Below are 26,245 nucleotides of genomic sequence, written 5' to 3'. Positions count from 1 at the left end.
TGTATGATTAATGAATGAACAAATGAAAAGCCCTATGTGTCTGTGTGTTGGTGTCTATCTGTGTACGTTCGGGATTGCAGTCCTATTTCTCTGGTCAAGGTATGGCTCTATTCTTTTTTTTTTTTTTTTTTTTTTTTGAGACGGAGTCTTGCTCTGTCGCCCAGGCTGGAGTGCAGTGGCGCGATCTCGGCTCACTGCAAGCTCCGCCTCCCGGGTTCCCGCCATTCTCCTGCCTCAGCCTCCCGAGTAGCTGGGACTACAGGCGCCCACAACCGCGCCCGGCTAATTTTTTGTATTTTTAGTAGAGACGGGGTTTCACCGTGGTCTCGATCTCCTGACCTTGTGATCCGCCCGCCTCGGCCTCCCAAAGTGCTGGGATTACAGGCGTGAGCCACCGCGCCCGGCTGTATGGCTCTATTCTTAAACTGTGTTTGCCTGTGTTTTGGAACATATGAAGAATTCTCTGGGTCTGTGCATATGGGGCTTCCGCATATGAACTCGGGTGTTTTCCTGCCTTTCTCTGTCCTATAGTTGTGTGTGGATGTGTCTGGACCACAGACTGATGTTAGGATCTGCGGAGGAAAGAGGAGCTGTGGCTGCTACACATCAACAGAGGGCACCAGAGAGCCACGCACCTACTTTCAGGGTCAGAAATTAAGAAATCTTGGCGGGGAGTGTTAGATACCCAGGAGATCTGGGATCTGAGAGGAAAGAAGTGGAGACCTCTTTGGACCAACACATTATCGTAAAATTGTGCAATTCCTGCAACTCCTCTGTTCATCCCCCAGGGTCTAGACCTCTAGGCGCCCCCAGCCACCCTGTGAGCAGAAGTATCTGGTCACAGATAGGAGGAACTGGTTGCCAAACTGGGCCCTTAAGAAAGCGGAGATCCCTCCTGAATGCTCTCACGATTCTCAGGAATTCCCTCCCTTCCTAGTTCCTCCATGTCCCTACCCTAAAAGATCTCAAACTCCAGAGTGCTTAGAGATCCTCTGGTGGCTGTCTTCTCCTCTGGCTTGCATTCAGGGAGGTGAGGCCAAGCCTTGGCCCTTCAAAGCCATCCAGTTGGCTACCTTCTCCTTCGGGGTGGGTGGGAGGCTAAGATGAACAAAGAAAGGAGTCAACGGTGCCTCTTCCAGGCCGTTAAGTCCTCCAACGCCTAGCCGTGCTAGACCTTGACTGGGTGAAGCCAAGGCAGGTCAAAGAGACAGCTCCCATTCACCAGCTCGGGCTTTTGTAGGTGGGGAGAGGCATTCATTAGTCAATTGAGAATTCTTAATTTGGGGAATCTAGGGGTTAGGCTTTGGGTGTGGAATTTAAAAAGAAAGGTCTTTATGTTTATTTAACTCCCTGCCCCCCACCCCACTCCTAGACACACACACGGAAACACACACACACACACACACACACACACTCTCTCTCTCTCTCTCTCTCCCCCCGCCCCCATCACATCCTCTGAGCTAGAGGCTGATGTCCCTCAGCCCATGTTCCTCCTTCACTGCTTAGTTCCATAGCCTGCGACCAAGATTGCGTCTATAAATGGGAAGGGGTGGGGTGGCCAGGGGTCCTGTTGTGCCTGCCCCAGAACCCACGACGGTCACGTTTTTCACCCCCTTTTGCCTTTGCCCTCAATTCCTTTCTCTCTTTGCTCTCCTTCCATCTCAGTTCCAGCGAGGGGTGTGCATGTGTGCCTGCGCATTGGGGGAGGCGGGGGCAGGGGGAGGGCTCGTGGAGGGAGGTGCCGTCGGAGGGAGAGTAGACGTCAGGCGGAGGGAGGGAGGGAGAGAGGCAGGCAGGGAAGCAGGGAGGGAGAGAGGGAAGGAAGAGAAGGGGAGAGAATGGGGGAGCAAAGACCGAAAGAGACCCAGAGAGATAAAGCTTGAGAGGAGAAATAATTAAACGGGGAGGGCGACCAGAACGAGAAAAAGGACGGGGGGGAAAGAGAGATAAAGAGAATCGGAGGGCAGGGAAGTGAGTTTGTGCGCGTGAGTGTGTGCGCGCGCGCGTGTGTGTGCAGGGGCGGGCGCGGGCGGGCGGGGGGCGGGCTCCAGGGCTCCCCTCCTCCCCAGCCCGCTCCTCTGGCTCGCTCGCCAACTCCGGGCCCCAGCCGCGGGCGGGCGCACGGCGGGCGGACAGCATGCTGAGCCTCCTCGTCTGGATCCTCACTCTCTCCGATACTTTCTCCCAAGGTAAGGGCCCCCAGCCCGCCCCCGGACGCTCGGCTTCCCCCCGGGGCCAGGGCACTGCTCCCCGCTAGGGGAGTGCTGGGGTGCCCGGCGGCCCGTGGCCAGTCCCTGGGTCCGGACGCCACGAGGCGGGGGCTCGGTCCGGGCTCAGAGCCCTGGGGGAGGGGGCGCTGAGTAACGGGGTCTGGGGAGAATGAGTTTGCCGTTGATTTGCCCAACTTGTTTCCTCTGGCTGCGCGGGAGAACCAAGCATTGGGGCCGCGAGGGCTGGAGGTCCGAGTGAAACCGGGAACCGAACGCTTTCTCTCGCAGCCCTACAGTCCCTCGTCCTCTGAGGCCGGGGTTCCGGACGCTTGAGTCCAGGCTAAGGGGAAGGCTGGAATTTCGAATTTCGGGCTAGGGGGTGAGCGAAAAGCTGAGTCCCACCTCCCGAAGATGTTGCTAAGGGGATTCCCCCTACTCCAGCCCAGCCCCTCGGGGGTCTGAGTCTGAACCACGACTCCAGACTGCCTGGGGCTGCCCCCTCTAGAGGAAGGGAGGGGTGTCTCGGCGCCTCTAGTGGGGATTTGGAACCCCTGCCCGCGGAGGCTCTGGGTGGACAGTGGAGTTCCAAATACAGCTTCAGGCCCGCTTGATACAGTGGGGGGAACTCACGGGGGCGGGGGCGGAGGCGGTGGGGGGAGGGGGCTGACACTCTACTTGGGCTCAGGAAAGTGTTGCTGTCTGGGGCTTATTTGGAACTGGCAGGGGAGAGGCTGGGAGATGAGGGAGGTGGTTGAGAGAGATGAGGATGTCAGTGTATCCTGGGCAGGGCTGGGGTTGGGGGAGGGAAGAGGGCTGAGGGAACCAAGGGTCCAGACTGCAGCAGGGACTGGGGTCTGTGGGAGTTGGTTCTTGCCTGCCAGGTCTGACTCTAAGGAAGACTGAATCCTGCTGAACTCCCTCCCTCCCCAAAAATGGAGCTGACACACAGAAATTGACACACAAACACGGTAAAACATTCACAGACACTGAGACAGACTACTCACCTACTGAGACGGAGACATCCCCACAAACATCCTCCACACTGAGACAGACACATATACACAAAGACACTGAGACATCTGAGGAAGACAGATTCCTCCCCCAGATCGGCACACACTCACGCATTCATCCACCCGAACATTACAAGTATACACAGTACATGTATGCAGGCGTTTACAAGGACAGGACACACGCTCGCACGGAAACCAACCCTCTAGCAAACAAAGAAACTTGAACAGACATTCATATGGGCAGACACCTATGGAGATGTACAGACTGCAGATGGAGGAGGTGGTCTCTTTTAGGGGGTGTCTGGGAATGGATCTGGGTAGAACAGCCTCAGGCATGATTGCCCTGCTCTGTGTTCCCTTCCTGCATTTGTAGGTGGGGTGTTATGCTGGACCTTTCCTCTCCTTGCCAGGTCTCTTCCCAGCTCCGAAGGCAAAGCCTGGCTGAGTTGGTGGGGCCAGTCTGGATTCATCTCTCCGCACAGGGCACCCATGCCCGCCCCCCAGCACACACTATGATATAGGAAGGGCACACATCTGTGGTGTGAGCCAAGAGTGGGAGGTGGTGCTAAGGGAAAGGAGGAGGCCTGGCCCTGGGGTTGGCAGGCCAGGCCAGCCACTTGGCAGAAAGTTGGGAAGATGACTTAAGTTGACTGTTCAGCCAGGCTGTTGGCGTCGGGGAGGAAGGGGGTAGGCCATGGTGGTGGTGGAGGGGGGTCATGGTGGTGGTGGAGGGGGCCCCTGGGTCAGTATTGGTCTATGTTGGGGGCAAGCTTATGTCTGCCCCTTTCTTACAGCCTTACGTGTCAGCAACGTGGATACAAATGAGTGTTAAGGAACAAAAGCAGCAGTTAGCAAACAGGAGAGACATGTGGATTGAATTGGAGACAGAAAGAAGTGTGTGCTGTGTGCCTTTCTCTCTTTGGAAAGGAGTGAGTGGCTAGGGAATGCTGAGCTCCCACTTCTCAGCTCCAACAGGGGTGAAAGCAGGACCTGGTGAAAGTATCTGGGGTGGGGGAGAGGATACCAGAGAAAAGAAAGGGAGAGACGAGACAGGAGGGGAGGGGAAATCACTAGTGAGTGTTGGGGGAAGCTTGGCAAGGGACTGGGGAGGAGGCAGAGAGGGAAGGAGAAGGGGTCTGGGGAGACTGGGACACACGTGGAGGTGGAGTGCTTGGCAGGACCCCCTTTCCTTAGCCTCCATCCTCAGAAAGGAGTTCTAGGTCAGGGACTGGGGCACGGAGAGAAGAAACGGAGGGGGGCGCTACAAGAGGGAGGAGGGATGATGGTGGGGAAATGGGGGTGGGGGAGTTGGTGTCAGCAGGAAGCCATAGAATTGAGGGGAGCAGAGAGGAGAGGGGAAGGGGAGATACAGCCTAGGCTGAGAAATAAAAATCGCATTTTAAAGAATTTCAATGGGCTTCATCAATTTTCATTTTTCACTAAATAATTTTCTGTATCTTATCTAAATGAAAACCATTATCCTTCCCCCCATTTCCATCATGCGCCGGCTCCACAGACTGATTGCGCCGAAAATTGAAATATTTATTCATTTTCTGGGAGATTTTCTCGCTCCCTAGTCTCGGGGAGGAGAAATTGAAAAAGAAAGATTATAGCTAATCAGAGCAATGTGGGATGACAGGCCGGCTCCGGGCGGGAGCTGCCTCCAGAGGGGGGATGGATGTGGGGGCAGGAGAAAAATAAGCCCATCCAGCCCCCAGAGCTCCCCCTGGAATTCCTGCCACAGCTTTTGAGGGGAGTAAAGGGTAAAGGGAAGAGGCCCGAGGGCCTCCTAAATTCCCAGGATTCAACTCCCTGAGTACAGCTGAATCCTGACAGAGAACAGCAGGTCTGGAGAGTAGCTGGACTCTCCCCTCCCAGTGCTACATACACATAGACACATATACACACTTCAGATATTCCATTTCTGCCCAGAGCAGGGCACTGAGGTTGGGGAAGAGTCAGGGGAGACATGGCAGAAACCAGGACACTGGGTTCCTCTCCTTGACCTTGACTGGACTCCACTTTCTGCCATCTACTCACTTACACCCAAAGGGAGGGTGTGAACCAAGTACTCAGTGCCTCAGCCCTGGGCCCCAGAGCACCCACTCAGGAGGAGGAGGAGGCGGCAGCACCCAGGCCTTCTCGCCTCCGCTCCTTCCCACAGGTGAGTGGTTGGTTGTTCTGGCTCTGCCTTTGGTGCTCCAGTGAGATGGGAGGAGGAAGCCCCACCTCTGCCCCCCTTACTCCTCTAGGACCTCTTTACATCCTTGCAGGGACTAAGTCTTAATTTCTTTTATTCTATAGTTTCTAGCACAGTGCTAAGCATGTGGTAAGTGCCCCTTAAATATTTGATCAATTGATTGATTTGATGAGCGTGCTACAGTGCTGGAAAGAGGCAGCATTCAATGGCGATTAAATCACAGACTCGCATCCAGCTCCCACCTCCACCATTTGGTAGTCGTAAGCTTGAACAAGTCATGTACCTTCTCTGTGCCTCAGCATGCTCTTCCAGAAGTGAGGATAGAAGTAATACCTCATAGGGTTGTGGTGGCACTTGAATATGTTAATCCACGTAAAGTACATGGAACTGTGTCTGGCACAGTGAGAAGTGCTCAGTAAATGCTTGCTATCTTGACTTTGAGGTGAGACATAGATAGATAGGCAACCGAGTTGTCTGCGCTTCCTTTTCTTCTCCTTATGATTCTTTGTGGTGTGTGTGTGTGTATGTGTGTGTGTGTGTGTGTGTGTGTTTTCTAGCCCCAGCTGCCCAGATTCTTGGTCCTGGGCTTAAGTAAGCGCCATCTTTGTATCTCTCATGGAAAGAACTGTGTTGTGGCAGACCCAGAAGGGGAAACTGACCCCCTCCTTGGAGACCTCAGAAAAGATCTGGGGAAGGGATTTGAGGGGAAGGGATTCGAGGAGAGAGAGCAAAAGTGGAGGAGGATGGCATTTGAATGAGAAGGAACCAGAACTCTTGTGTGAAATGAGGAGGGACACTAGCCCCGAGGTGGCAGCATTTCAGAGTCTGGAAACAATATGGATCATTTATTGAACCCTGTGTTAACTACTTCATATGCATTATCTAATTTAATCTATTCTATGGCCCACTGAGATTGGCTTTGTGAATTGTCCCCATTTCACGCATGAGAAACTGAGATTTATTTATTTATTTTTAGATAGGGTCTTGCTCTGCTGCCCAGGCTAGGGTGCAGTGGTGTGATTATGGCTCACTGCAACCTCTTCCTAGGCTCAAGCTATCCTCCTACCTCAGCCTCCTAAGTAGCTAGGACCACACACACCTAGCTAATTTTTTTTTTCTTTTGGAGAGATGGGTCTTGCTAGGTTGCACAAGCTAGTCTCAAACTCCAGGGCTCAAGCGCTCCTTCCACCTCGACCTCTCAAAGTGCTGGGATTATAGGTGTGAGCCACTGTACCTGGCCAAGAAACTGAGGTTTAGATACATTAAGTATATTATTGGTAGTTGTAGGAACCAGCTGATGCCACAGCCTGCACCCTTCTCCTTTGCCAGATCCTATATGCCAGCAGAGACTGATGCTGGGCTGGGACAGGGATTTTCCTGGTCCATAGCAGAATGAGAACTAGGAAGAAAAGGGAGTGAGTTTTTCATAAAGGTAAACTCATTCGAATTTGAAAAAACAATCCTTTATTCTGAGATTCTGCCCTACATTTTTTGGTGTTAAATTGTTTTTCTTTGATGATATGATAAATCTAGTAAATGACTAGATTTTTTCAAGGGCTTGGCAAATAAAAAGGTTTGTTTCTAATATTAAACACAGCCTTACAGGTCCATGAACTACAAATTTGGAAATTACTCTTGTTCCATGCAAGGCTGACTACTGGAGAGGCCCAGAGCCATACAGAGGCAAGAGAAGCACTGAGAAGGGGTCTAGGGGATAATCCTGAGACCAAGATCTCCCCTAGTGTCAGCTTTCAAATTTGGTCCCTGGTAGGCTGCTAGGATTGGAGGCTAGGGTCTTAGATGGCTTGTTCTAACCTCCCTGGGGAGGTTGTCAACCCTCCTTCTTAGCCTGTGCCCTGGGGAACTGCCTGGCCTAGGGTGGTGAAAAGCAATTGTAGGAGGTCAACTCCATACCAAAGCATCAAAATTACCTTTTATTGAATTCCTACAGTGTGCTTTTCAGGTTAATGTTATTCCCATTTTACAGTTAAAGAAACCACAGTTGAGAGTTTAAGTAACTTGCTTAAGGGCATACCCGAGGTGTTAGATCCCAGATTCAACCCCTCTTTTGTCTCCCTACTAAGGGCCATGGGTGCCTTCAACCTGCCCAGAAGAGCCACACCCTGCCTCTCTTAGAGTTAAGGCAGCTGTGGAAGGATAGGAGGGAAGCCTAGGCCTTTTTTCCTCTCCTGGTGCCTCACTCAGCTCAGCCCCCTTCCCTAGTTTTCAGCCCAGAAATTCCAAGGCCACATCTATCTCCCTGCCTTGCTTTGATGATCATTTGTGAAGCAAAACTTAGATGTCGGGATACATGTTTTAATCAGTGGGGCTGGGACCGGTAAATAATGCCCCTTGTCAGAAGGAGGTTTGGAAAGCCTCAATCCTTTTCCTCCTGCCTTTAGAGTCTTTTATCTTTGTACCTGTGTATGGTGCTTGTCAATTTTAGCAACTTTTTACATGTACTATTTGATAGATACAATCATCCTATGATGTAGGCAGGGTAGTTGTTTCTCCATTTAATAGATGAGAAGCAGAGACCTAGAGAAGTTAAAGAAATTGCAAAGGGGTGGCGGTTGGTATGGAGGGAAGAGATGGGGACAAATTCCTTAATCTCCCCAATTTCTGGGAGATGTTTCCATCTGAGGCTAGAGACATTTCTCTTCATATGTCCAGAGATGAGAAAGCTGTGCCCCTTCCCAACCTACCAGTTCCTGTCTGGTTTCTTCCCAGGGCCTCTGGATCAGTTTACTTGGCAATCTCCTGGAGCGTGCTTTGACCTGGAAAAGGATGGGGGTGTGGGGGTGGGTTGTCAGCAGTAGAGGAGAAAGAGGCTGTCATGTCCTTGATCCTCAAATGTGAAACCAGGGAGCAGGAAGAGGCAATTTCAGAAATCAGGAAAAATACTGGGCTCTGTCAGAGTGGGGGAGAAAGCTGTTCACTTTTGTGAAGGGCAGTTTTGTATTTTGCATATATTAGTAACTAATTTAATACTGACAATAATTGTTGAAGTTAGGTGTTATCCCCGTTTTACAGATGAACAAACAGGGATCCAAAGAAGTTAAGCAGATTGTCCAAGATGATCCAGCTAGTAAGTAACACAGCCAGAACTAGAACCCAAGCAGGGAAGTTGGGGTGGGGGCTGAGGATAACTCCTAGAAGGAAGACTGCACGTCTGCCTATTCTGCATTACTGCTGCATGCAAGGTGTGGATGCAGTCTCACTGCATGCGTACGCATATATATTTACACATGTCTTCATAGTGCAGCTATATATGCAACCACTTCTTATCCCCATCCCCGTACACATCTGGACAGTTATCTCTCATCTGTACCCCAGCCCTTTCAGTCACCAGGGCACTAGTGTGCAACAGTAGTACATTTTTGTGAGTCATCTTTCTTCTAACCATAGCAGCCCTCCTGTGTCTTTAAAGGCATTACTTTTTGCCTTGCCTTGCATGCTCTGCATCCTCTCTGATAGATGCACAAACTGTGAGATTATGAAAGTTGAGAAAGAAGCTTGGGGTTCCTCATTCTGTAACACTGGTGCCTCTCCATTCTGTAGCTCCAGCTCTTAGATATCTTCCCACATCTGACTGTCAGACAATGCGAACCTGATTAAGTTCTTGGAGCATCCAGGATAAAAGCTGCTCTAGCTCCCAGACACCACTGAAGATGACACTTTTCTTTCTTCTTTCTCTCCCACTTACTCTCCCTCTATCAGCTGACTCCATGCTCCCAGCTTGTCCTTCCCTCCATGTTTAATTTATTCAGCCACTTTTATTAACCTCTGTTGTCTCCAGGGATTGCAGTCCTCATCCCTCTCTGCCCTCCTTGAGCCCATTTAACAAAATAGGGATCGTATTGAAATAAATGAGCCTTGCAGCCAGCCAACCTTCTCATGATTAAGGGTCTTAAATCCAGGGGTAGAAATCTCCAGAACTCTCTAGCAAATTCCATTAGTTTCCCAGGACAGAGTGCTGCCGCTTTATTCCTTTTGTGGTCTGGCTCTGGAAGGTGATGAGAGACTCACCCAGAATGCTGCGGGTCTTGGGTTTTGAGGCAGGGAAGGGATAACAGGAACCCGAGTGTCTGGAGGTATACACTGTGCCCAACAGGTTTATCCCAGGAGGCTGTCCTCTCCTAGGCCCACTTCGGAATTGACTAGGCCGTTGGATGCCTTTTATCTCTGCCCCTTCTTTCCTTCTGAGGCAGTCTGAGGAATATATCCTAACTGAAAGATGTGTGGAAAGAGGAAGGACTTTTGTTCCTTCATTCAGCGGAAGAGAATTGTGTGCTTACTGTGTGCCGGGCTCCAGTGTTGCAAAGTGAATAATGTACTAGATCTCTGCCCTTGAAGGTCTCATTTTGTGATTTCAGTGCAAATTACCTAATCTCAGAAGGCCTCAGTTTTCTCTTTCTCCAAGTGGGGAGAATTATTATTTTTTTAATCATAAACTGTACATTATTATATGCAAAACATACTGGTAGGCATTATGTGGACCAAAAAATATGACAGCAGGTGGTCCTTCCCTTTTAAGAAACTAAGATATACATACATGAAGACTGCTGGTGGTGCAAGGTGTGGAGTCATTGGTGCCATGATAGCAGTGTGCAGGTCAGAGCTGGAGAGTCCAGAGAAGGGAGTTTGCTGTGGACTGAAGTGAGCAGGAAGGGCTCCATGGAGGAAGTGGGGCCCAAGGATGGACAGGACACGCATGTGGCAGGAAGAGAGAGAGCCTTACCAGACAGGCCAGATTTCCTGAACCAAGATATTGTTGCTGGGATGTGTGGGGGACACTGAGGCCGTTTGGACTGAGGATTTGGGTTGGTTTGGGAGAAGTAGATGAGATGATCCAGAACGGTAGAATGGGGACAGACTGGAGGAGGCCTGGAAAAGCCAGGCTAAAGGCTTCTTACAAAGAATCCCCTGTAAGAACTAGAGAGCCATGGATTTCTGTTTTTTAAGCAGACAAAGCGTGTGTTAAAAACAGGTATAATCCCCATCTCATTTCTCACCAAAGTCTCCCCTCCTCTTAAACACTTCCTCTACTGGAGATGCTATAGAAATTTGTAACCCCTCCAATTAAAAACATGAAAAAACAGATAACCAAGGTTTGGCCAGGCAGAAGTGAGCAGAAAACCTTAGAGAAACACCAGTTCTGCCTTGGGAAGTCTCAGATCTGTGACTTGAGCTAGAGAGACTTTGGAAGGATGAGGAAATCTTTTTCTCTGAGAATCCTTCGGTATAAGATAAAGATGCCTGGAGGCAGAGTTCAATGGCAATAACTGCGAGGAAACCTCTGAAGTCTGACTCTGAGGCCAGGCTCTTTGTTACCTGTCCCCGCCAAGCTTGGGCCATGTCTACACTGCCCAGAGTCAAGGGGAGCCATCTGGTTCCATGAGAGGGCCCATCCTGGTTTAGTCCCTTCAGGGTCAATTCTGGGCCATTTCCACTGGTCTGTGGCCTTAGATACATGTGCATTTAGGAGCTGAGCCTAAAGATTCTTAAAACCTCTGCTAGGAAGTGAGCTCTGGTTTTTCAAATGGAGTCCTTTGAAGAGGGTCCCACCAGGGGGGTGAGCGCATGTGTTCAACTTACAAGCATTGTTTTGTTAAATGGCTGTGCTGGGCCTAGGCCTGGGAATGAAAAGGTAGGTAAGATTTAGTCCCTGTTCTTGAGGCCCTCTCAGTATGGTGTGGGAGATGGATGTATAAACACATATTGACAATTTTATAAGATAAAGGTTGTGAGAGAGGTATGTGAAAAATGCTGAAGCCTAACTGTCCAGTGAGGGGGAGCGGAGTAGGGAGGGAGCAGGGGCGGGGAGGGGCCACAGATGTGAGGCTCAGGGGCTGCGGGGCCTCTGGAATGCGGTGCCACGAGATATCCAGGCTCTGGACAATCCTCGATTGTACCCCCTGCTCCTTGTACCCCCTGCTCCGGATGGAAGGGGCCGAGGAATCCGAAGGAGTGAACCCTGGTCCCTCCCAAGGATTATGATTTCCAGGAACAAAGGCAGTTTATATAAAGCACACTTCCCCCAAATCGAATCTCCCAACCTCTTGTGTCCAGTTCCGTACTCTCCACCCCCCACTCCCACCCAATAGAGCTGATTTCTAAATTAACTTTGTCCTTGTAATCAGCGTAGCTGAGTTTTTTTATTATTACTATTTTTCCTCCTCCTTCCTGAATTCTCCCAGGAGCAGCCCGGGGCCCTGCTCGCTCCATTACCCAGCATTGTCAAGCCATGAGGTGCTTTTAACTGCTTCTTCCCATTCGATTCGCTTAACTGGGAGGTTATTAAAAGGAAAGGAGCAGAGATGGGCAGGCAGGGCAGAGGAAGAGAGAACACAGTAGAGAGAGAAGGCTTTTCAAAGGAGCAGAAACCCAAGGCTAGGCAGGCTGGCAGAATGAAGCCTCTGAGAGAAGCTCAAGTTTTCATCTTGACTCCCGAGTCATCCAGAAGGACATTTCATCCAGACATTGGGACTCCTGGGTTTTAATCCAAAACCTTGAGGAACTGACTTGCTCCTCTTTGTCTCAGTCCTCCCCACTACTCCCCACTCTCCCTGGAAATCTACCAACTTGACACTGTGGGATGGGACAGGGGACTTCCAGAGGTCCCACACTCCCCTTGATGCCCGACCCTCCCACACACACACTCGTGGCTGGCTGTGCTGCCAGCGCCAGAACCCTCCAGCACTCACCCCCAGGGCAGCTACTTTGTGGTTGATGTTGGATCCCAGACTGACATGCCTATCACACAGCACACATCTGGGAAGTCTCCCTTCACCAGGCAGTGGGCGAAGTGAGAATGCAAGCTCATTTTAATGTCAGTTTGAGCCAAATATAATTAGAAAGGAAAATCTCTGACTTTGCAAAAAAAAAAAAACAAAAACAAAAACAAAAAAAAATCGAATGCATTTCAAAGCCAAGTTGAAATGACTTCTGGATTATCTGCACCGCTGCCGCTCTCCATTTATGCAGAAAATCGAGAGGGGAGCCTGTAAAACCTGTGCCTAAGGGATTTAGTTTGTGCACATTGCCTTCGGTTTCATGCCAGGGTCATGTTTTAAGACTGGCCTCTTTCAACACAACCCGGTTCCTGGAATTGGGAAGCACCTAGAGTGACCTCCTCACCAGGGGGCCTGTGGCAGAGTCAACCTCTTTCCCAGAGGGGCTGCTCCTGTGTAATCATGACCAAGTCACTTACTTGGAGCCTCAGTTTTCTCATCTATAAAATGCAAATGATTACGTTTATCTTCGAGGGTTGTTGTGACGATTGAATGAGAGAATCTATATGAAGGAACAGTACCTGGAATACAGTAGGTACTCAATAAATTATAGTTGTTATTAATATTGTACAGTCCTTGCTTTTTACAGTTCAGTCCAAGGCAGATCTTGAGAAAACAGACAATAGAAATGAGAGATGAACAAAGAATAGGCCAAATACAGATCAGACTGTTAACTGGGCCAAGGAGGGTGACCAGTGATGTAGGTAATTCCTGAGCTCTGTTCTCTAGGGTTCAGGGCAGTGGGAACTTTGGGAGGCAGCACAGCGTAATGGAAAGCACTCTGGTTTAGAATTAGGTCTGTGTCTTAGATCTGGAAACTGAATGCCCTTTTGCCCTTTGCGAGTCTCAGTTTCCTTAACTGTAAAACAGAGTGATAGCACCCACTTTCCTCTTTTGTAAGTCCTGGAAAAGCACCCTCAGGACAGTGTACAGTAAGCTTAACCATCATTTTAAACCCTGTCTTTCAGCCAGGCACGGAGGCTCACACGTGTAATCCCAGCACTTTCGGAGGTCGAGACAGGTGGATCACTTTACATCAGGTGTTTGAGACCAGCCTTGCCAACAAAACACAAAAATTAGCCAGGCTACTTTTTGAGCCTGTAGTCCCAGCTACTCTGGAGGCTGAGGTGGGAGGATCACTTGAACGCAGGAGGCGGAGGTTGCAGTGAGTGGAGATGGCGTCACTGCACTCCAGCCTGGGCCACAGAGCAAGACTCTGTCTCAAAAATAAATAAATAAATTTTTTAAAAAGCCCTTTCTTTCCAGGTTTCAACCCAGTATGTTAGAACAGTGATTCTCAAACTTTAACATGCTTACAAAACATCTGGGGATGTTGTTAAAATGCAGATTCTGACTCACAAAGTCTGGGGTCAGATGGAAGTTCTGTATTTGCACCAAGCTCTCGGGTGATGCTGATGCTGCTTGTCCTAGGACCACACCTTGAGGTGTTAGGGGATGCTTTCCTTAGAGAAATAGATCTTCAGCGTTCTAATGAGAAACACAATAAAATAGAATTCATTTAACTGAATTCACTTTTCAGCCCGCTTAGTTGTATAACAGCCCTGATGGATCATTGATTCGGCAGCATTGATATGTTTGTTTTCAGGAAGCAGCTGGTGGGACAAGAGAGTGCACAGAGCTTGCCAGCACGCCCATCCTTAGCCCCAAGATTGACCTATCCAAGCTCCTCCCTGCCACCTCACAAGCTCCATGCCATCCCACCCCACCCTGCCAAGTCTTCACTCAGGCTGCCAGCTGTGGAGTGGAAAAGCAACCTGCTAGTGTGCTGGTGGAAACTCATCCATACTGGAGCCAGTCATTTCCACTTTTTTTTTTAAAGGAAAAAAGTCCTCATAATTCATCTCTCAATGGGAGATGTGGGGGAAAGCATTTGGACAGAGCTTCTGGTCTGGGCCTTCACCCTGTTGGCTTTGGCTTAAAAACTGGGTCATGAGCAAGTTGGGTGATTTGGGAAGGAAGGTAGGTCATAGACTTAATTGGGTGCATAATTTCGGGGAGCAGTGGGGAACTGTCTCTGAGCAGGACAGCATCTCACACTCACATAGACCTCATAATTGTTCAACCCACATGATGAGCAAACTCACTCTCTCCCGTGTGCAGAACCCCAGGCTGTAGAGGGAGATTCACAGGCCAAAGGAGAGAGACTGCCTGCCTTCAAGGTTCCCCTGATTCTGTGAGAGAAGCCTGGTCCTTATGCATAGTGAATCCTGGCCACTGGGGGAAACAGGAACTCCCATTAATTTTCCTTCACCTTCTCCTCTCCCCGAGAAAATCAACACACATTTAGCTATCTGCAAGTGTGAATGAGAACACAGGCAAAGTACGGATGGGGGTGAGATCAATAGATTGGGCTTCTTGGAACGCAGAACCTGCGGTGAGAAATGAAAGTGGAGTGATGATTCCTGAAACACCTCAAAATGGACTCTCAAAATGCCTCTCTTTAGGTAGGACTGATTTGAACCAACCCAGAGACATCAATGTTTGTCCTTTTTCTGAAGAGAAAGGAATTTCATTAGTACTCTCTGCTCACTCACTTTCATTTCAAATACTCCCCGGCAAGCAGGAAGTTCTTCTTTGTGTCTAATCTGAACCTTTCCTGCTCCTGCATGGAAATTGTCTAATGAGGTATTGTAACTGAATACGTCTCCAGTCTTCTGTATGTCTGGGTAAATAACATTTTCCCCAACAGGTTTATTTTCTCATACTTCAAGGCAAAGCTCCTTATAATAGAGAAGCAAGCCCAGAGAAGTCATAGGCAAGACTGCCTCCTGGGCCCACGTGAGCCCAAGAAGTTTAGCTCATTAGGGGTCAGATTTGCTTTCCAGCAAACCACCAAAGCTGTCCTCCCACAGTATCCCCAGCCAGGGCCAGGAAAACGGTGTTCACAAGAACCTGGCTTAGTCACCGTGCCCTTACCTGGCTAGTGTCCCCTTCTCAGCCGCTCAGAGCAGCTGGGGGCTAGATGACTCCGGTGTCCTTCCCATCATTTCTAGCCCATGACCTGAGGGCCCCTCCTCCTCTCTCCACGGGAGCCAGGCTGAGAGCAGTGCTGGCATCTGCTGCTGAAGCCAGCATGTAGGAAAGTGGGCATGGGCGTGATGGCAGAGGTAGGCCTGCCCCGCAGCCAGGGCCAGTTTTAGCTTAGGAGCAGGAACGTTTTCCTCTTGGAATCGCTCAGAGGTGTCCTTAGCCCTGCCTTGCCAGCTTGGATCCCAAGAGAAAGCAGTGTAAGCAGAGAGAGGAGGGGATAGGGTCTGTGGGATGGGGTGCCTGCCTTTGGGGATCTCCTAGTCTGATAAAGGAGTGTGGGCGTTTTCCTGGGATACTGGACCATATAAGTGCAAACTCAACTGTAAACTTGAACTTGAGGCAGGAGACTTGGTTTCTGTCACCAGCTAGCTAATTATAATGGGGGAACATGGGTTCCCATCTTCCCCAGTGTATAAACACCTATAAAGATCATTTAAATAAGGGACGATTTTGGACCCTGTTGTGCATCTGCACAGAAGAGGATAGAAATGACACTGGAGCTGGGTCATCAGTGAGGGAAGTTTCCTCAGAAGGGGTGGAGGGAAGGGAACCCGGGCCCAGGTGGAAGGAGGACACCCGGTGGAGCCCATGAGAGAAGTGAAGACTATTGTTATAGGTGGGCTCCTAGAAAGGGGTGGGGGTGGGGGCAGAAGGAGGTCCCCAGTGAGGGCTGTATGGGCTGGAGGATCTGGAGGCTGAGAGCTGCGGTATGGCTTTGTCAAATGTGGTCCCTGCTGCATTCACGCTGGCCGGGTGACATGCTTTCCACACGCACAGACAGAGCCCCTGCCAGCCCCGGCACCTCAGGAGAGGACTGGGGTGGAATGTAAGTCCTGTGAAGAAGAAGAGCTCATGTGTCTGGAAGGAGAGTGCAGCATGGGCAGCCTGTCCTGGAGTTAAACCGGGCTCCAGCTTGGAGCCTGCCTGTGGGCAGCCTGGGTTTGCTTGAGGGTAGTGCACCCTTCAAGGGTAGGAGGCTAGGACAGCCATGGCCCGGAGTCATGGAAGTGCAGCTGGCCCTGCGGCTGGCGATCCACCAGCAGCCTCCATGCCCTGGCTTCTCTCTGACCCCCAGCCAGATGCTCCCTGCTCCTGCTGTCCTTCCCTGTCTGTTGGTCTGTCACTCGGCGGGAGTGAAGTGCGCCCTGCTCCTGAAGCATTTGGAGCTTGATAATTTGTGGATTATAGCTAACTCTCGATAAAGATTCCCCTAATTGCTTGGCTCACCTCAGGTTCTATCATCAAAGCAAGGCCGGGAGGCCCCCCTCTCGCCCTCCTTTTCTTTTTATTATCTCTTAATTAATCATTCTGGCTTTCACACTTAGCAGATAATTACAGTCTCCTGGGCACGCAGCTCATTTTCATAACCTCCTGCTCCAAGCCGGCAGCTAGGGGGGTGGGGAGGAAGAGGGAGAGAAGGGGAGAGTGGGAAGAGATATGCTGGAGGAATGGGGGGGCCAGTGAGAAGAAAGGGACACTTGGGGTGGTGAGGCAGCATGGGAGCCAGGACCCCTGGGCTGCCCAGCAGGCCCCAGTGGACTCTGCCAGAAGGCAGGAGGCTGTGCCCCCTGGGGAGGCCTCACCTGATCCACAATGCCGGCTGCTGGCACAGGCTTTATCCCCTGAGCTCCCCCAACCTGCCCTAGGGGTACAGTAGGAGGTGTGTATAGGTTGGTGGCCAGAAAGCTTAGTGAAGAGCAGGAGATAGTCCCCAGTGAAGTTCAGTCAACTGTGTGCTGGGAAGTCGAGAATCGCTGTGATGGGGAAAGGAAGGGCAGGGCCACCATCACAACAGGACCTGGACCCTGGCCTGGGAACTTTTCTGTTTTGGGGGAGCAGGACACCTATCCTGAGGCCTGAGCCTGTGGAAATGACCAGGGAATGATCACTCAGTAGTATGGTCAGACGAAGAGGGAAAGGGCTCACCTTTACTCAGCACCATGTGGGAGCTGCGCCAAGTGCTTCCCAGTGTGCTCATCATGCCCGATGTAGAGATGAAGAAAACCGTGGCTCAGGGAGAGCCAGTCATCTGTTCGAGTCATAGCAAATTAAATCCAGGTCTGTCTGGTTAGTTGTAAAGGTCATGTTCATACCACCCAATGGCCCTGTCTCCGTGAGGTCATAGCACAGGACAGGATGTGATGGAAAAAGGGAGGGAGGGGACACCATTCCTGCTGGGCCCTCCCCTCTGGACCCAGTAGACAGTCAGTTCTGCTGTCACCTTGGGGCTTTCCTTGGGCTTTCTCATCCGAGAGATAAACAGAAAGGACACCTGTCCAGATGACGAATCGAGAGGCCCACGACACAGAAACCTTTGCCCGTGAGTCGGACATAGAGTTGGACCAGGGACCCTAATCTCTAGTGTGTCTCGTGTCTGTCCCTCATTCCTGCTCCTCAGCAGTTGTTTGTAGCCTGAGCTTCTTCAGGTCCCTGAGAAGCGAATGGGGGACATGGAAAAGTCCTCCTTTCCCTGGACATACTGAATTTTCTTTCATGACCCTCGTCCCGTGTGCCTGGTTTTTAGAATTAAATGAGTTGGATCCTACTTCTTTGCCATTAACTAGCAGTGAGACCCTGGAATATAAACTTTGAGTCTCAATTTCTTCATCGGTAAATGGGAATCTTGACAAGACTGGGGACAGTATATGCAAAACAGAGCCTCTGACCCATGATAGGTGCTTCACAAATGGTGGCTGTTGTTATTGCTGCCATTATTATTACCACCATACATGAAAGCACCTTGCTTAGTAGAAAGCACAGAAAGCAAGTTAGTTTCTTAAAAAGTTGGTGAGGGAGGGAGGGTCCTTTTGTTCTACTTCCTTGAAAAAGAAGGGAGGGCACACAATTTCTGCCTTGTGCTACTTCAGGGGTGTGCCATTGAGAAAAGTCATGACAGCCTGTGCTAGTATAATTCTTCTTTCCACAAATAAATTGCCTGTTCAAGCTGGGGCTGCCTCTGGCTGAAAGCTCACTGGCACCCAGCTCCAAGCAAGGTTGATCTTGCCTCTGCCGCCTGCCAGACCTCAGATTGCCCATCTCAAGCCTGTGTGCCAAAGGGTTAAACATATGGAGTTAAACATAAAAGGGTTAAACGTATCACATGGCTTGCAACTTCTGACTCAGCTTCTGGTTTCCTGGGCATTACAATGGGAACATCTATATTCAGGAGGCAGTATGGAAAGAGCACTGGATTGCAGGTCTAGATGTGGATTTTAGCCCCATGTGTGCCTGTACTAGAGAGACCTGACTCAGTGACCTGGGCCTGTTTTCTTATCATAAAATGAGAAGGTTAATTTCCAAGATTCTTTCTGGCTGCACAGTTTTCCAACTCTTTGCCATCCAGTGGGAGTTCATGAAAAGGACTGGCTCTTCCCAAGTGAGGCCCGGGATCTCTCTGATTTGGTTTGTGAGCCAAGGCCAGAGGCACTGATTTCAGAGGGCCGGAGCAGGGATATCCCAGGAGCAGCGTTTGCTCAGGAACCAGGGTGGAAGCAAACATTTCATGCATCTTCAGATCTAGTCTGAACCTGGGTGAGGAGAGCAGCAGTCCCCACCACAAACACACACACACACACACATCACACACAACCACACCACACAGCCCTGAGAATGTCACACGCGCGCACACACACACACCACACAGCCCTGAGAATGTCACACACACACACACACCACACGCAGCCCTGAGAATGTCACACACACACACCACACACACACACACCACACACACACATCACACACACACACACCACACAGCCCTGAGAATGTCACACATGCACACACACACACCCCACACAGCCCTGAGAATGTCACACACACACCCCCCCCACATAGCCCTGAGAATGTCACACACACACACACACACTACACAGCCCTGAGAATGTCACACACACACACACACCCCACACGCAGCCCTGAGAATGTCACATACACACACACACACACCTCACACAGCCCTGAGAATGTCACACACACTCACACACACACACCCCACACAGCCCTGAGAATGTCACACACACACACACACCCCCACATAGCCCTGAGAATGTCACACACATACACACCCCCCCACACAGCCCTGAGAATGTCACACACACACACCACACACACACACCACACGCAGCCCTGAGAATGTCACATACACACACACACACACCTCACACAGCCCTGAGAATGTCACACACACACACACACCCCACATAGCCCTGAGAATGTCACACACACACACCTCACACAGCCCTGAGACTGTCACACACACTCACACACACTCCACACAGCCCTGAGAATGTCACACACACACACACCCCCCACACAGCCCTGAGAATGTCACACACACACACAGACACACACACCCCCCACATAGCCCTGAGAATGTCACACACACACACACACCCCCCACACAGCCCTGAGAATGTCACACACACACACCCCCCACACAGCCCTGAGAATGTCACACACACACACACACACACACACCCACACAGCCCTGAGAATGTCTCACACACACACACCCCCCACACAGCCCTGAGAATGTCACACACACACACCCCCCACACAGCCCTGAGAATGTCACACACACACACACACACACCACACAGCCCTGAGAATGTCACACACACACACACACCCCACACAGCCCTGAGAATGACACACACACACCCCCCCCCACACAGCCCTGAGAATGTCACACACACACACACCCCCCACACACAGCCCTGAGAATGTCACATACACCCCACACAGCCCTGAGAATGTCACACACACACACACCCCACACAGCCCTGAGAATGTCACACACACACACACCCCCCACACACAGCCCTGAGAATGTCACATACACCCCACACAGCCCTGAGAATGTCACACACACACACACCCCACACAGCCCTGAGAATGTCACACACACACACCACACACACACACCACACGCAGCCCTGAGAATGTCACATACACACACACACACACCTCACACAGCCCTGAGAATGTCACACACATACACAACCCCCACACAGCCCTGAGAATGTCACACACACACACACACCCCACACAGCCCTGAGAATGTCACACACACTCACACACACTCCACACAGCCCTGAGAATGTCACACACACACACACCCCCTACACAGCCCTGAGAATGTCACACACACACACACCCCCCACACAGCCCTGAGAATGTCACACACACACACAGACACACACACCCCCCACACAGCCCTGAGAATGTCACACACACACACACACACACACACCCCACACAGCCCTGAGAATGTCACACACACACACCCCCCACACAGCCCTGAGAATGTCACACACACACACACACACACACACACAGCCCTGAGAATGTCTCACACACACACACCCCCCACACAGCCCTGAGAATGTCACACACACACACACCACACAGCCCTGAGAATGTCACACACACACACCCCCCACACAGCCCTGAGAATGTCTCACACACACACACACACACCCCACACAGCCCTGAGAATCACACACACACACACACACACACCCCCACACAGCCCTGAGAATGTCACACACACACACACCCCACACAGCCCTGAGAATGTCACACACACACACACACACACCCCACACAGCCCTGAGAATGTCTCACACACACACACAGACACACGCACACCCCACACAGCCCTGAGAATGTCACACACACTCACACACACACACCCCACACAGCCCTGAGAATGTCACACACACTCACACACACCCCACACAGCCCTGAGAATGACACACACACACACCCCCCACACAGCCCTGAGAATGTCACACACACACACACACACCCCACACACAGCCCTGAGAATGTCACACACACACACACCATACAGCCCTGAGAATGTCACACACACACACACAACCCTGATAATGTCACACACACACACACACACACACACACACACTCCTGAGAATGTCCCAGCCTGCCCTGGAAGGTGGGGACCTGGACCAAGGGTGTGGGTGCTTGTGTATGCATGTCGATAAGAGTTTCTCCCTGAAGAAACATGCTCTGGCTTTGCCCTGAACTTTAGCTTTGGTCTATGAAAAGGTTTTGCAGAATCTTGTGGGAACATAAACATTCGGCAGATTTCTTTCCCTGAAAGCTATTTCTTCTCTTTTTCTGGGAACTTTTGCCAGCAAGATCAAGGGCCCTCCACCCTTCCCTCCTCCCTCCCTTTTGCCTGAGACACCCAACCCCCTTTCTCCTCCTCTCCAAAATGAAAACAAAGTTAACTGGTCTGTACTGGGAATCATTTCGGAGCAAACTGGGCCAGAAGAAAGGAGTAAAGCAAACAGATAGCTCTCCCAAGAGGAGAAATTATAAGAAGGGAAGGGAGGAGAGAGAGAGAGAATATAAGCCAATGGCATCAGTGGTGAAAAGTGAATTCCAGACATTTAAAATTCTTTTGGTTTTAATCATCTCAGAGGCTGACCAGAGCTGAGCTGGGGGGAAGGGAAAAAATGAAAACCAGGGCCCTCTGCTCGGAGCGGGCTGGAATCTCAGGCTGCCTGCAAAGACCCACAGTCTTCCTATGCAAGCTGCTCCCTCTTCTCAGCCCAGGCCCTCATGACCTCCCATGTCTGACCTCAGAAGGTTTACCTCCTCCAGAGAGCCCATCCTGACTAACCCTCTCTTTTTATCTCACTTTACACCGGTTTTCAAGCACTGACCTTTCAGTTTTCCAACCGGATTGCAAGTTCCCCAAGGCACTGGATTATGTTTTGTTAAAAGCAAAACTAACAGATGACAAACCAAAGCCTCTTTCATAATTATGCCTCAGTCCCCTGCGTGAGGGTCGGACCCTCCGAGAAGCCCCAAGACCTCTTCCTCATCTGTAAAATGGGCTGAAGAGCTGAGCCCAGCCTTGAAGAGACTCCAGAAGGAACCGAGAGCTGGGAGGAGCCTGGCGGCTGGTGCCTCCTCTGTGCTGTGCTCTCTATTGGCCACTTCAGGCTGCCCTGTGGGAGGGGTTGGAGGCATTTCGCTGAGGCATAGGGGAAGTAGAGGGTCTTATTGTCCCCTTTCTCAGGGGTAGGGCTGGTTGGCAGTGGGTGAAGCTCCTGGACACAGGTGGCTGGGAGATGGGATGAGGGATTCCAGGCTCTTTCCTTCCCTGGGTCACGGTGGGTTTTAAGGTGAAGGAGGGAACCAGGAAATCTTGCCAGCTGTGCAGGGGTGATCAGTGGGAGTTCCCAAGGGCAGCAGCGGGGGAAGGAGCCTGGAGGAGAAGCAGGAGGCCAGGCAGTGGCCACAAGGACATAGCCACACACAGAAGCCTCCTTTCCCTGGACTGGGTCCCCTCTGTGCTCAGCATCTTTCTTCCTTCTGAGCTCCCTGCCCCAGCTCTTCCCCCTCAATGTTGAGCTCTCAGTTTCTTTGTCCATCTGGAGGCAGCTCTCTTCATTCTCATGACTACCAGCTGTTTCTCCCACTTTCCCCCTCCCACTTTCCCTCAAACTTTGATTCCTGGGCCTTTGGACTTTGGTCTGTTTTTTATAGTGTATCTCCCACCTCCTGCTTCCCTTCCCCAGTAAGATTAAAAAATGTAGAGCTTGAGGGTAGATTAGAGTTGACCTTAGAATGGGAGTCAGGTGACCTGGATTTTAATCTCAGCTCGTCTTCTTGGACTGCTTTCTCTTGGGCAAGACATGTGCTTTTTTTGGGCCTCGGTTTATTCAGTAGTAAAATGAGGAGCTCCGTAAATGATGCCTGAGGCCTCAAAAGTGCTTTTCAGCTTCTGGAAAGAAAGAGCAAGATCTGGAGTTCAGACTGCTCAGATTCAAGGACCTGTCATCTCCTACCCGTGTGACCTTGTGTAAGTCACTTCACCTCTTTGTAGGAGAACAGTGGCATCTGCTTCATGGAGTGATGATAAAGACTGCATTAAATAACCTGCATAGAATGTGTGGCTTGGTACCCGAGACGCTGTCATCCAGTGGTATAAGTTAGCTCTTACTGTTTTAATCCTGACCTTTTTCTGGTGTGGTGTAATAAAGAGTCCTGGATTTGTAATCAGGGACCTGAATTCACATTCCGTCTTCCTTTCCAATTTTCTGTGTGACCTTGTGCAAGTCTGTTTCCTTAACACTTTATAACATGGAATTCATAAGTCCTGTTTTGCCCCTCGCTGGGAGTTGTGAATATAAGCTAATGTAAACTCTATAGGGGCAAGGGCCTTCTTTGCCTCAGCCTCCCATTACCCCCCTAGTGCATGGGCACTCAGGAAATGTGAGATCAATGATAATTAGTGTAAAATACCAATCTATGAACAAAGAAACTGAGGCCCAGAATGGGGAAATGCCTTGCTTAAGCTGGACACAGCTAACCCTTTATTGTGGGGGCCATCCTGTACATTGGAGGATGTTAAGCTGCATTCCTAACCTCTACCTCCTGGAAGCCACTAGCACGCCAGTCTCCAGGTGTGACAATTTAAAATGTCTTCAGACATTTATTTCCACATGTCACCTGGGAAGTCAAATTGCCCCAAGTGAGAACCATTGAGCTAACCAGAGGAAAAGCTAGAACTGGAAATGAAGTCTTCTGACTCCCCTTCCATAGCTTTTTCTGAAATGCCACACTGTTGTCCATTTCTCCCTTTATCTCATACCCCATACAGTTAAGAGAGAGAGGTTTATGTTGTTGAGGATGAAGTATTGTATTTTGTCCTCTAGCCCATTTCAGAGGTAATTAATTTCCACATAAGCTACCACTGACCTGTCTGTCCAGAGTTGGGGCTAAGGAAGGAGAGGCAGGTGGCAAAGAGAGTCACCTGGGCAGTCCACTAAGCAGAGCAGACGGAGGACCTGACTTCCCCTAGAAGCATCTCATGTTTGTGTTGAGGATTGCTGCACGATCTACCACATCTCCACCCCAAGCAGATAAAAGCAGACTCCTTGTTATGCCAGACAGAACTGTTTTGGGTTTCAGGTGCCTACAGCTCCCTGTTTCTTCTCACCTTGCATAGCCCCCCATGCCCCACAGTAGCTCTGAGAGGACCTAGGGCATCTTAGAGTACAGTTTGAAAATTACAGACTTATTCAACCCTTGAATGTTACAAATGAAAACCCAGACTCAGAGGGTAAGTGACTCGCTGCCCCACAGCAGTGACCAGAGCCGCAAGTTCCACCTTAGTCCCCTGCCCTTGCTTTGCAACCAACACACACACCTCCCGCCAACTAGAAAACTGCCACTTCATCTAGGCTGTCTCCACAGACCTCCCTGCCTCCCCTACCATTCCCCACTGCACAGATCAAAAAGTCCTTTCTGAGGTGGGGTTGGGGATGGTGACTTAAGGAGCTTACTGTCCATTAATTGCTGGAGGAAGGTGGTGGTCCCTGGAGGATTTTAGGTGACACTGCTCCTGGGACTGTCAGTAGATCCCCCACCTTCCCCAGAGATGCCCTTGTTTTTCAACCTCTGCCCCCATCCCTCCTAAGGGGCCTATTCTTGCTGTCATGGCAACCAGGGGATTAAGACCAGCTTGGAAGCCCAAAGATATGGGAGAGGGCTTAGTAAGAAGGCAGGTGGAAGGAGGAAATGAGAGAACGAGGTGATGATAAAAAAATAAAAAAAAAAAACAAAAAACAGAGCTAGGTGGGGGAAGTGGAGGGCAACGAGGAAGGCAGAGGGAAGGGGGAGATGAGAGAGACCTCACTAGAGTAAGAGAGAAAAAGGAGGGAGGAGGGGGGAGGGGAGAGAGAGAGAGAGAGAGAGAGAGAGAGAGAGAAAAAAAAACCTCAACTTTTATTTAAAATCAGAGAGCAGTTGTAAGCCTGGAGTTGTTGCCATGGCAACAGCAAAGAAAGAAGATAGAGAGCTTGTGAAGCCGTGAAAACCCAATAGGGGTAAATGTTTAAAGCCAGGAACAAAAACCATTCAGAGATAATTAAGTAACCGGCCGCAGGTTCCATACTCCTGCCCATTGTCCGGGACTCGGCCTGAGATCCTAGCCTCCTTCTCATCTTGCCTGCTTCTCCCACCCTTTACTCCTTCCCCTCACTCACAAGCATTTCAAACAGCAGCCAGGGAACACCCGACGACCCTCCCTGTAATCTTCTTTCCTTTAGCGAGGGACTGACCTGCTTACTCCGGTCCCAGCTCCTCAGACCGACACTGGGCAAGCTTTCTCTCCTTCACTATTAAGAGAAATATAGTCTTTATGGGGGGTGGAGGGGGGAAGGAGGTTTTAGTCAGATAAATGGAAGAACTCCTTGACGCTGAGTTACTAGATGAATAACTAAGATGTGGACTTTTCTTTCCTTCCTTGGATGCGACAGGCAAGGCCCACCTCTGTGTGAACTGCGGCCCTCCAGGTCTCTGAATTGCTGGAATTCTTGGGGTCCTCCTCAGAAGGGGAGGTGCGTACTCCTCCCGGTGCTTTACGGGGGCTGTTTAACTGTGTTTAATGCTACCACTAATTCCTCTTTGAATGCTTCTTAAGGATTTTTCCAGCAGGCTTAATCTTCCCAAGCCTCAGGATGGCCACAAGCTAAGCTGATATTTTAGGGGTTAGGTGTACTCTGAAGAAATTTTGTTTTAGTGCCAAAGTACTCTTTTCTTTTTTAAATGAGTTTCATAAAGTCACCTTACTCCTACCCCAGACATCACAACAGCTGGCTGGCCCTTCACCCCGTGTCCTCAGGGAAATAATCTTTTGAGTCCTGCCATACCTTCAGTGTCTCCTAAGAAACTGTGAATATCAGAGAGAGCTGTGATATCCTTTTCTTCCTCTCATCTCTGATGCAGCTCTGAACTGGGGGCCAAAATAGCTAAGTAGGAAGAGTCCTGTTTTGCACCTGCAGCACTCCCACACTCCTGCCCTCTGTTATCATCTACCTCCAGTCCCTTCCTGCAGACACTCTCAATTTTATCCTCAGACTAAGCCAGACCATTGGAGAGTTGAGAACCAAGATGGAATGGTTTTGGCCCCTTGAAGAATTGCTTTTACTGAACTGAGCA

At 50.4% G+C, this 26,245-nt stretch overlaps 1 protein-coding gene across 2 annotated transcripts in view; it reads left to right on the top strand.

Annotated features, from left to right (window-relative positions):
* Positions 1–2,069: 2,069 nt before the first annotated feature.
* Positions 2,070–26,245, top strand: part of KIRREL1 (kirre like nephrin family adhesion molecule 1) — a 109,356-nt gene continuing 85,180 nt past the window's right edge. For both annotated transcript variants that reach the window (XM_011769952.2, XM_011769950.2), the window contains exon 1: positions 2,070–2,189. In XM_011769952.2, coding sequence (XP_011768254.1) covers positions 2,138–2,189 — 52 coding nt within the window. In that variant the 5' untranslated portion in view covers positions 2,070–2,137. The remainder of the gene's footprint in view (positions 2,190–26,245) is intronic.

The sequence above is a fragment of the Macaca nemestrina genome, chromosome 1 (assembly GCF_043159975.1).
Source record: "Macaca nemestrina isolate mMacNem1 chromosome 1, mMacNem.hap1, whole genome shotgun sequence".
NCBI lineage: Eukaryota > Metazoa > Chordata > Mammalia > Primates > Cercopithecidae > Macaca > Macaca nemestrina.
The sequence above is the reverse complement of the archived record's forward strand: the minus strand, read 5'-3'. Positions and strand labels throughout refer to the sequence as shown.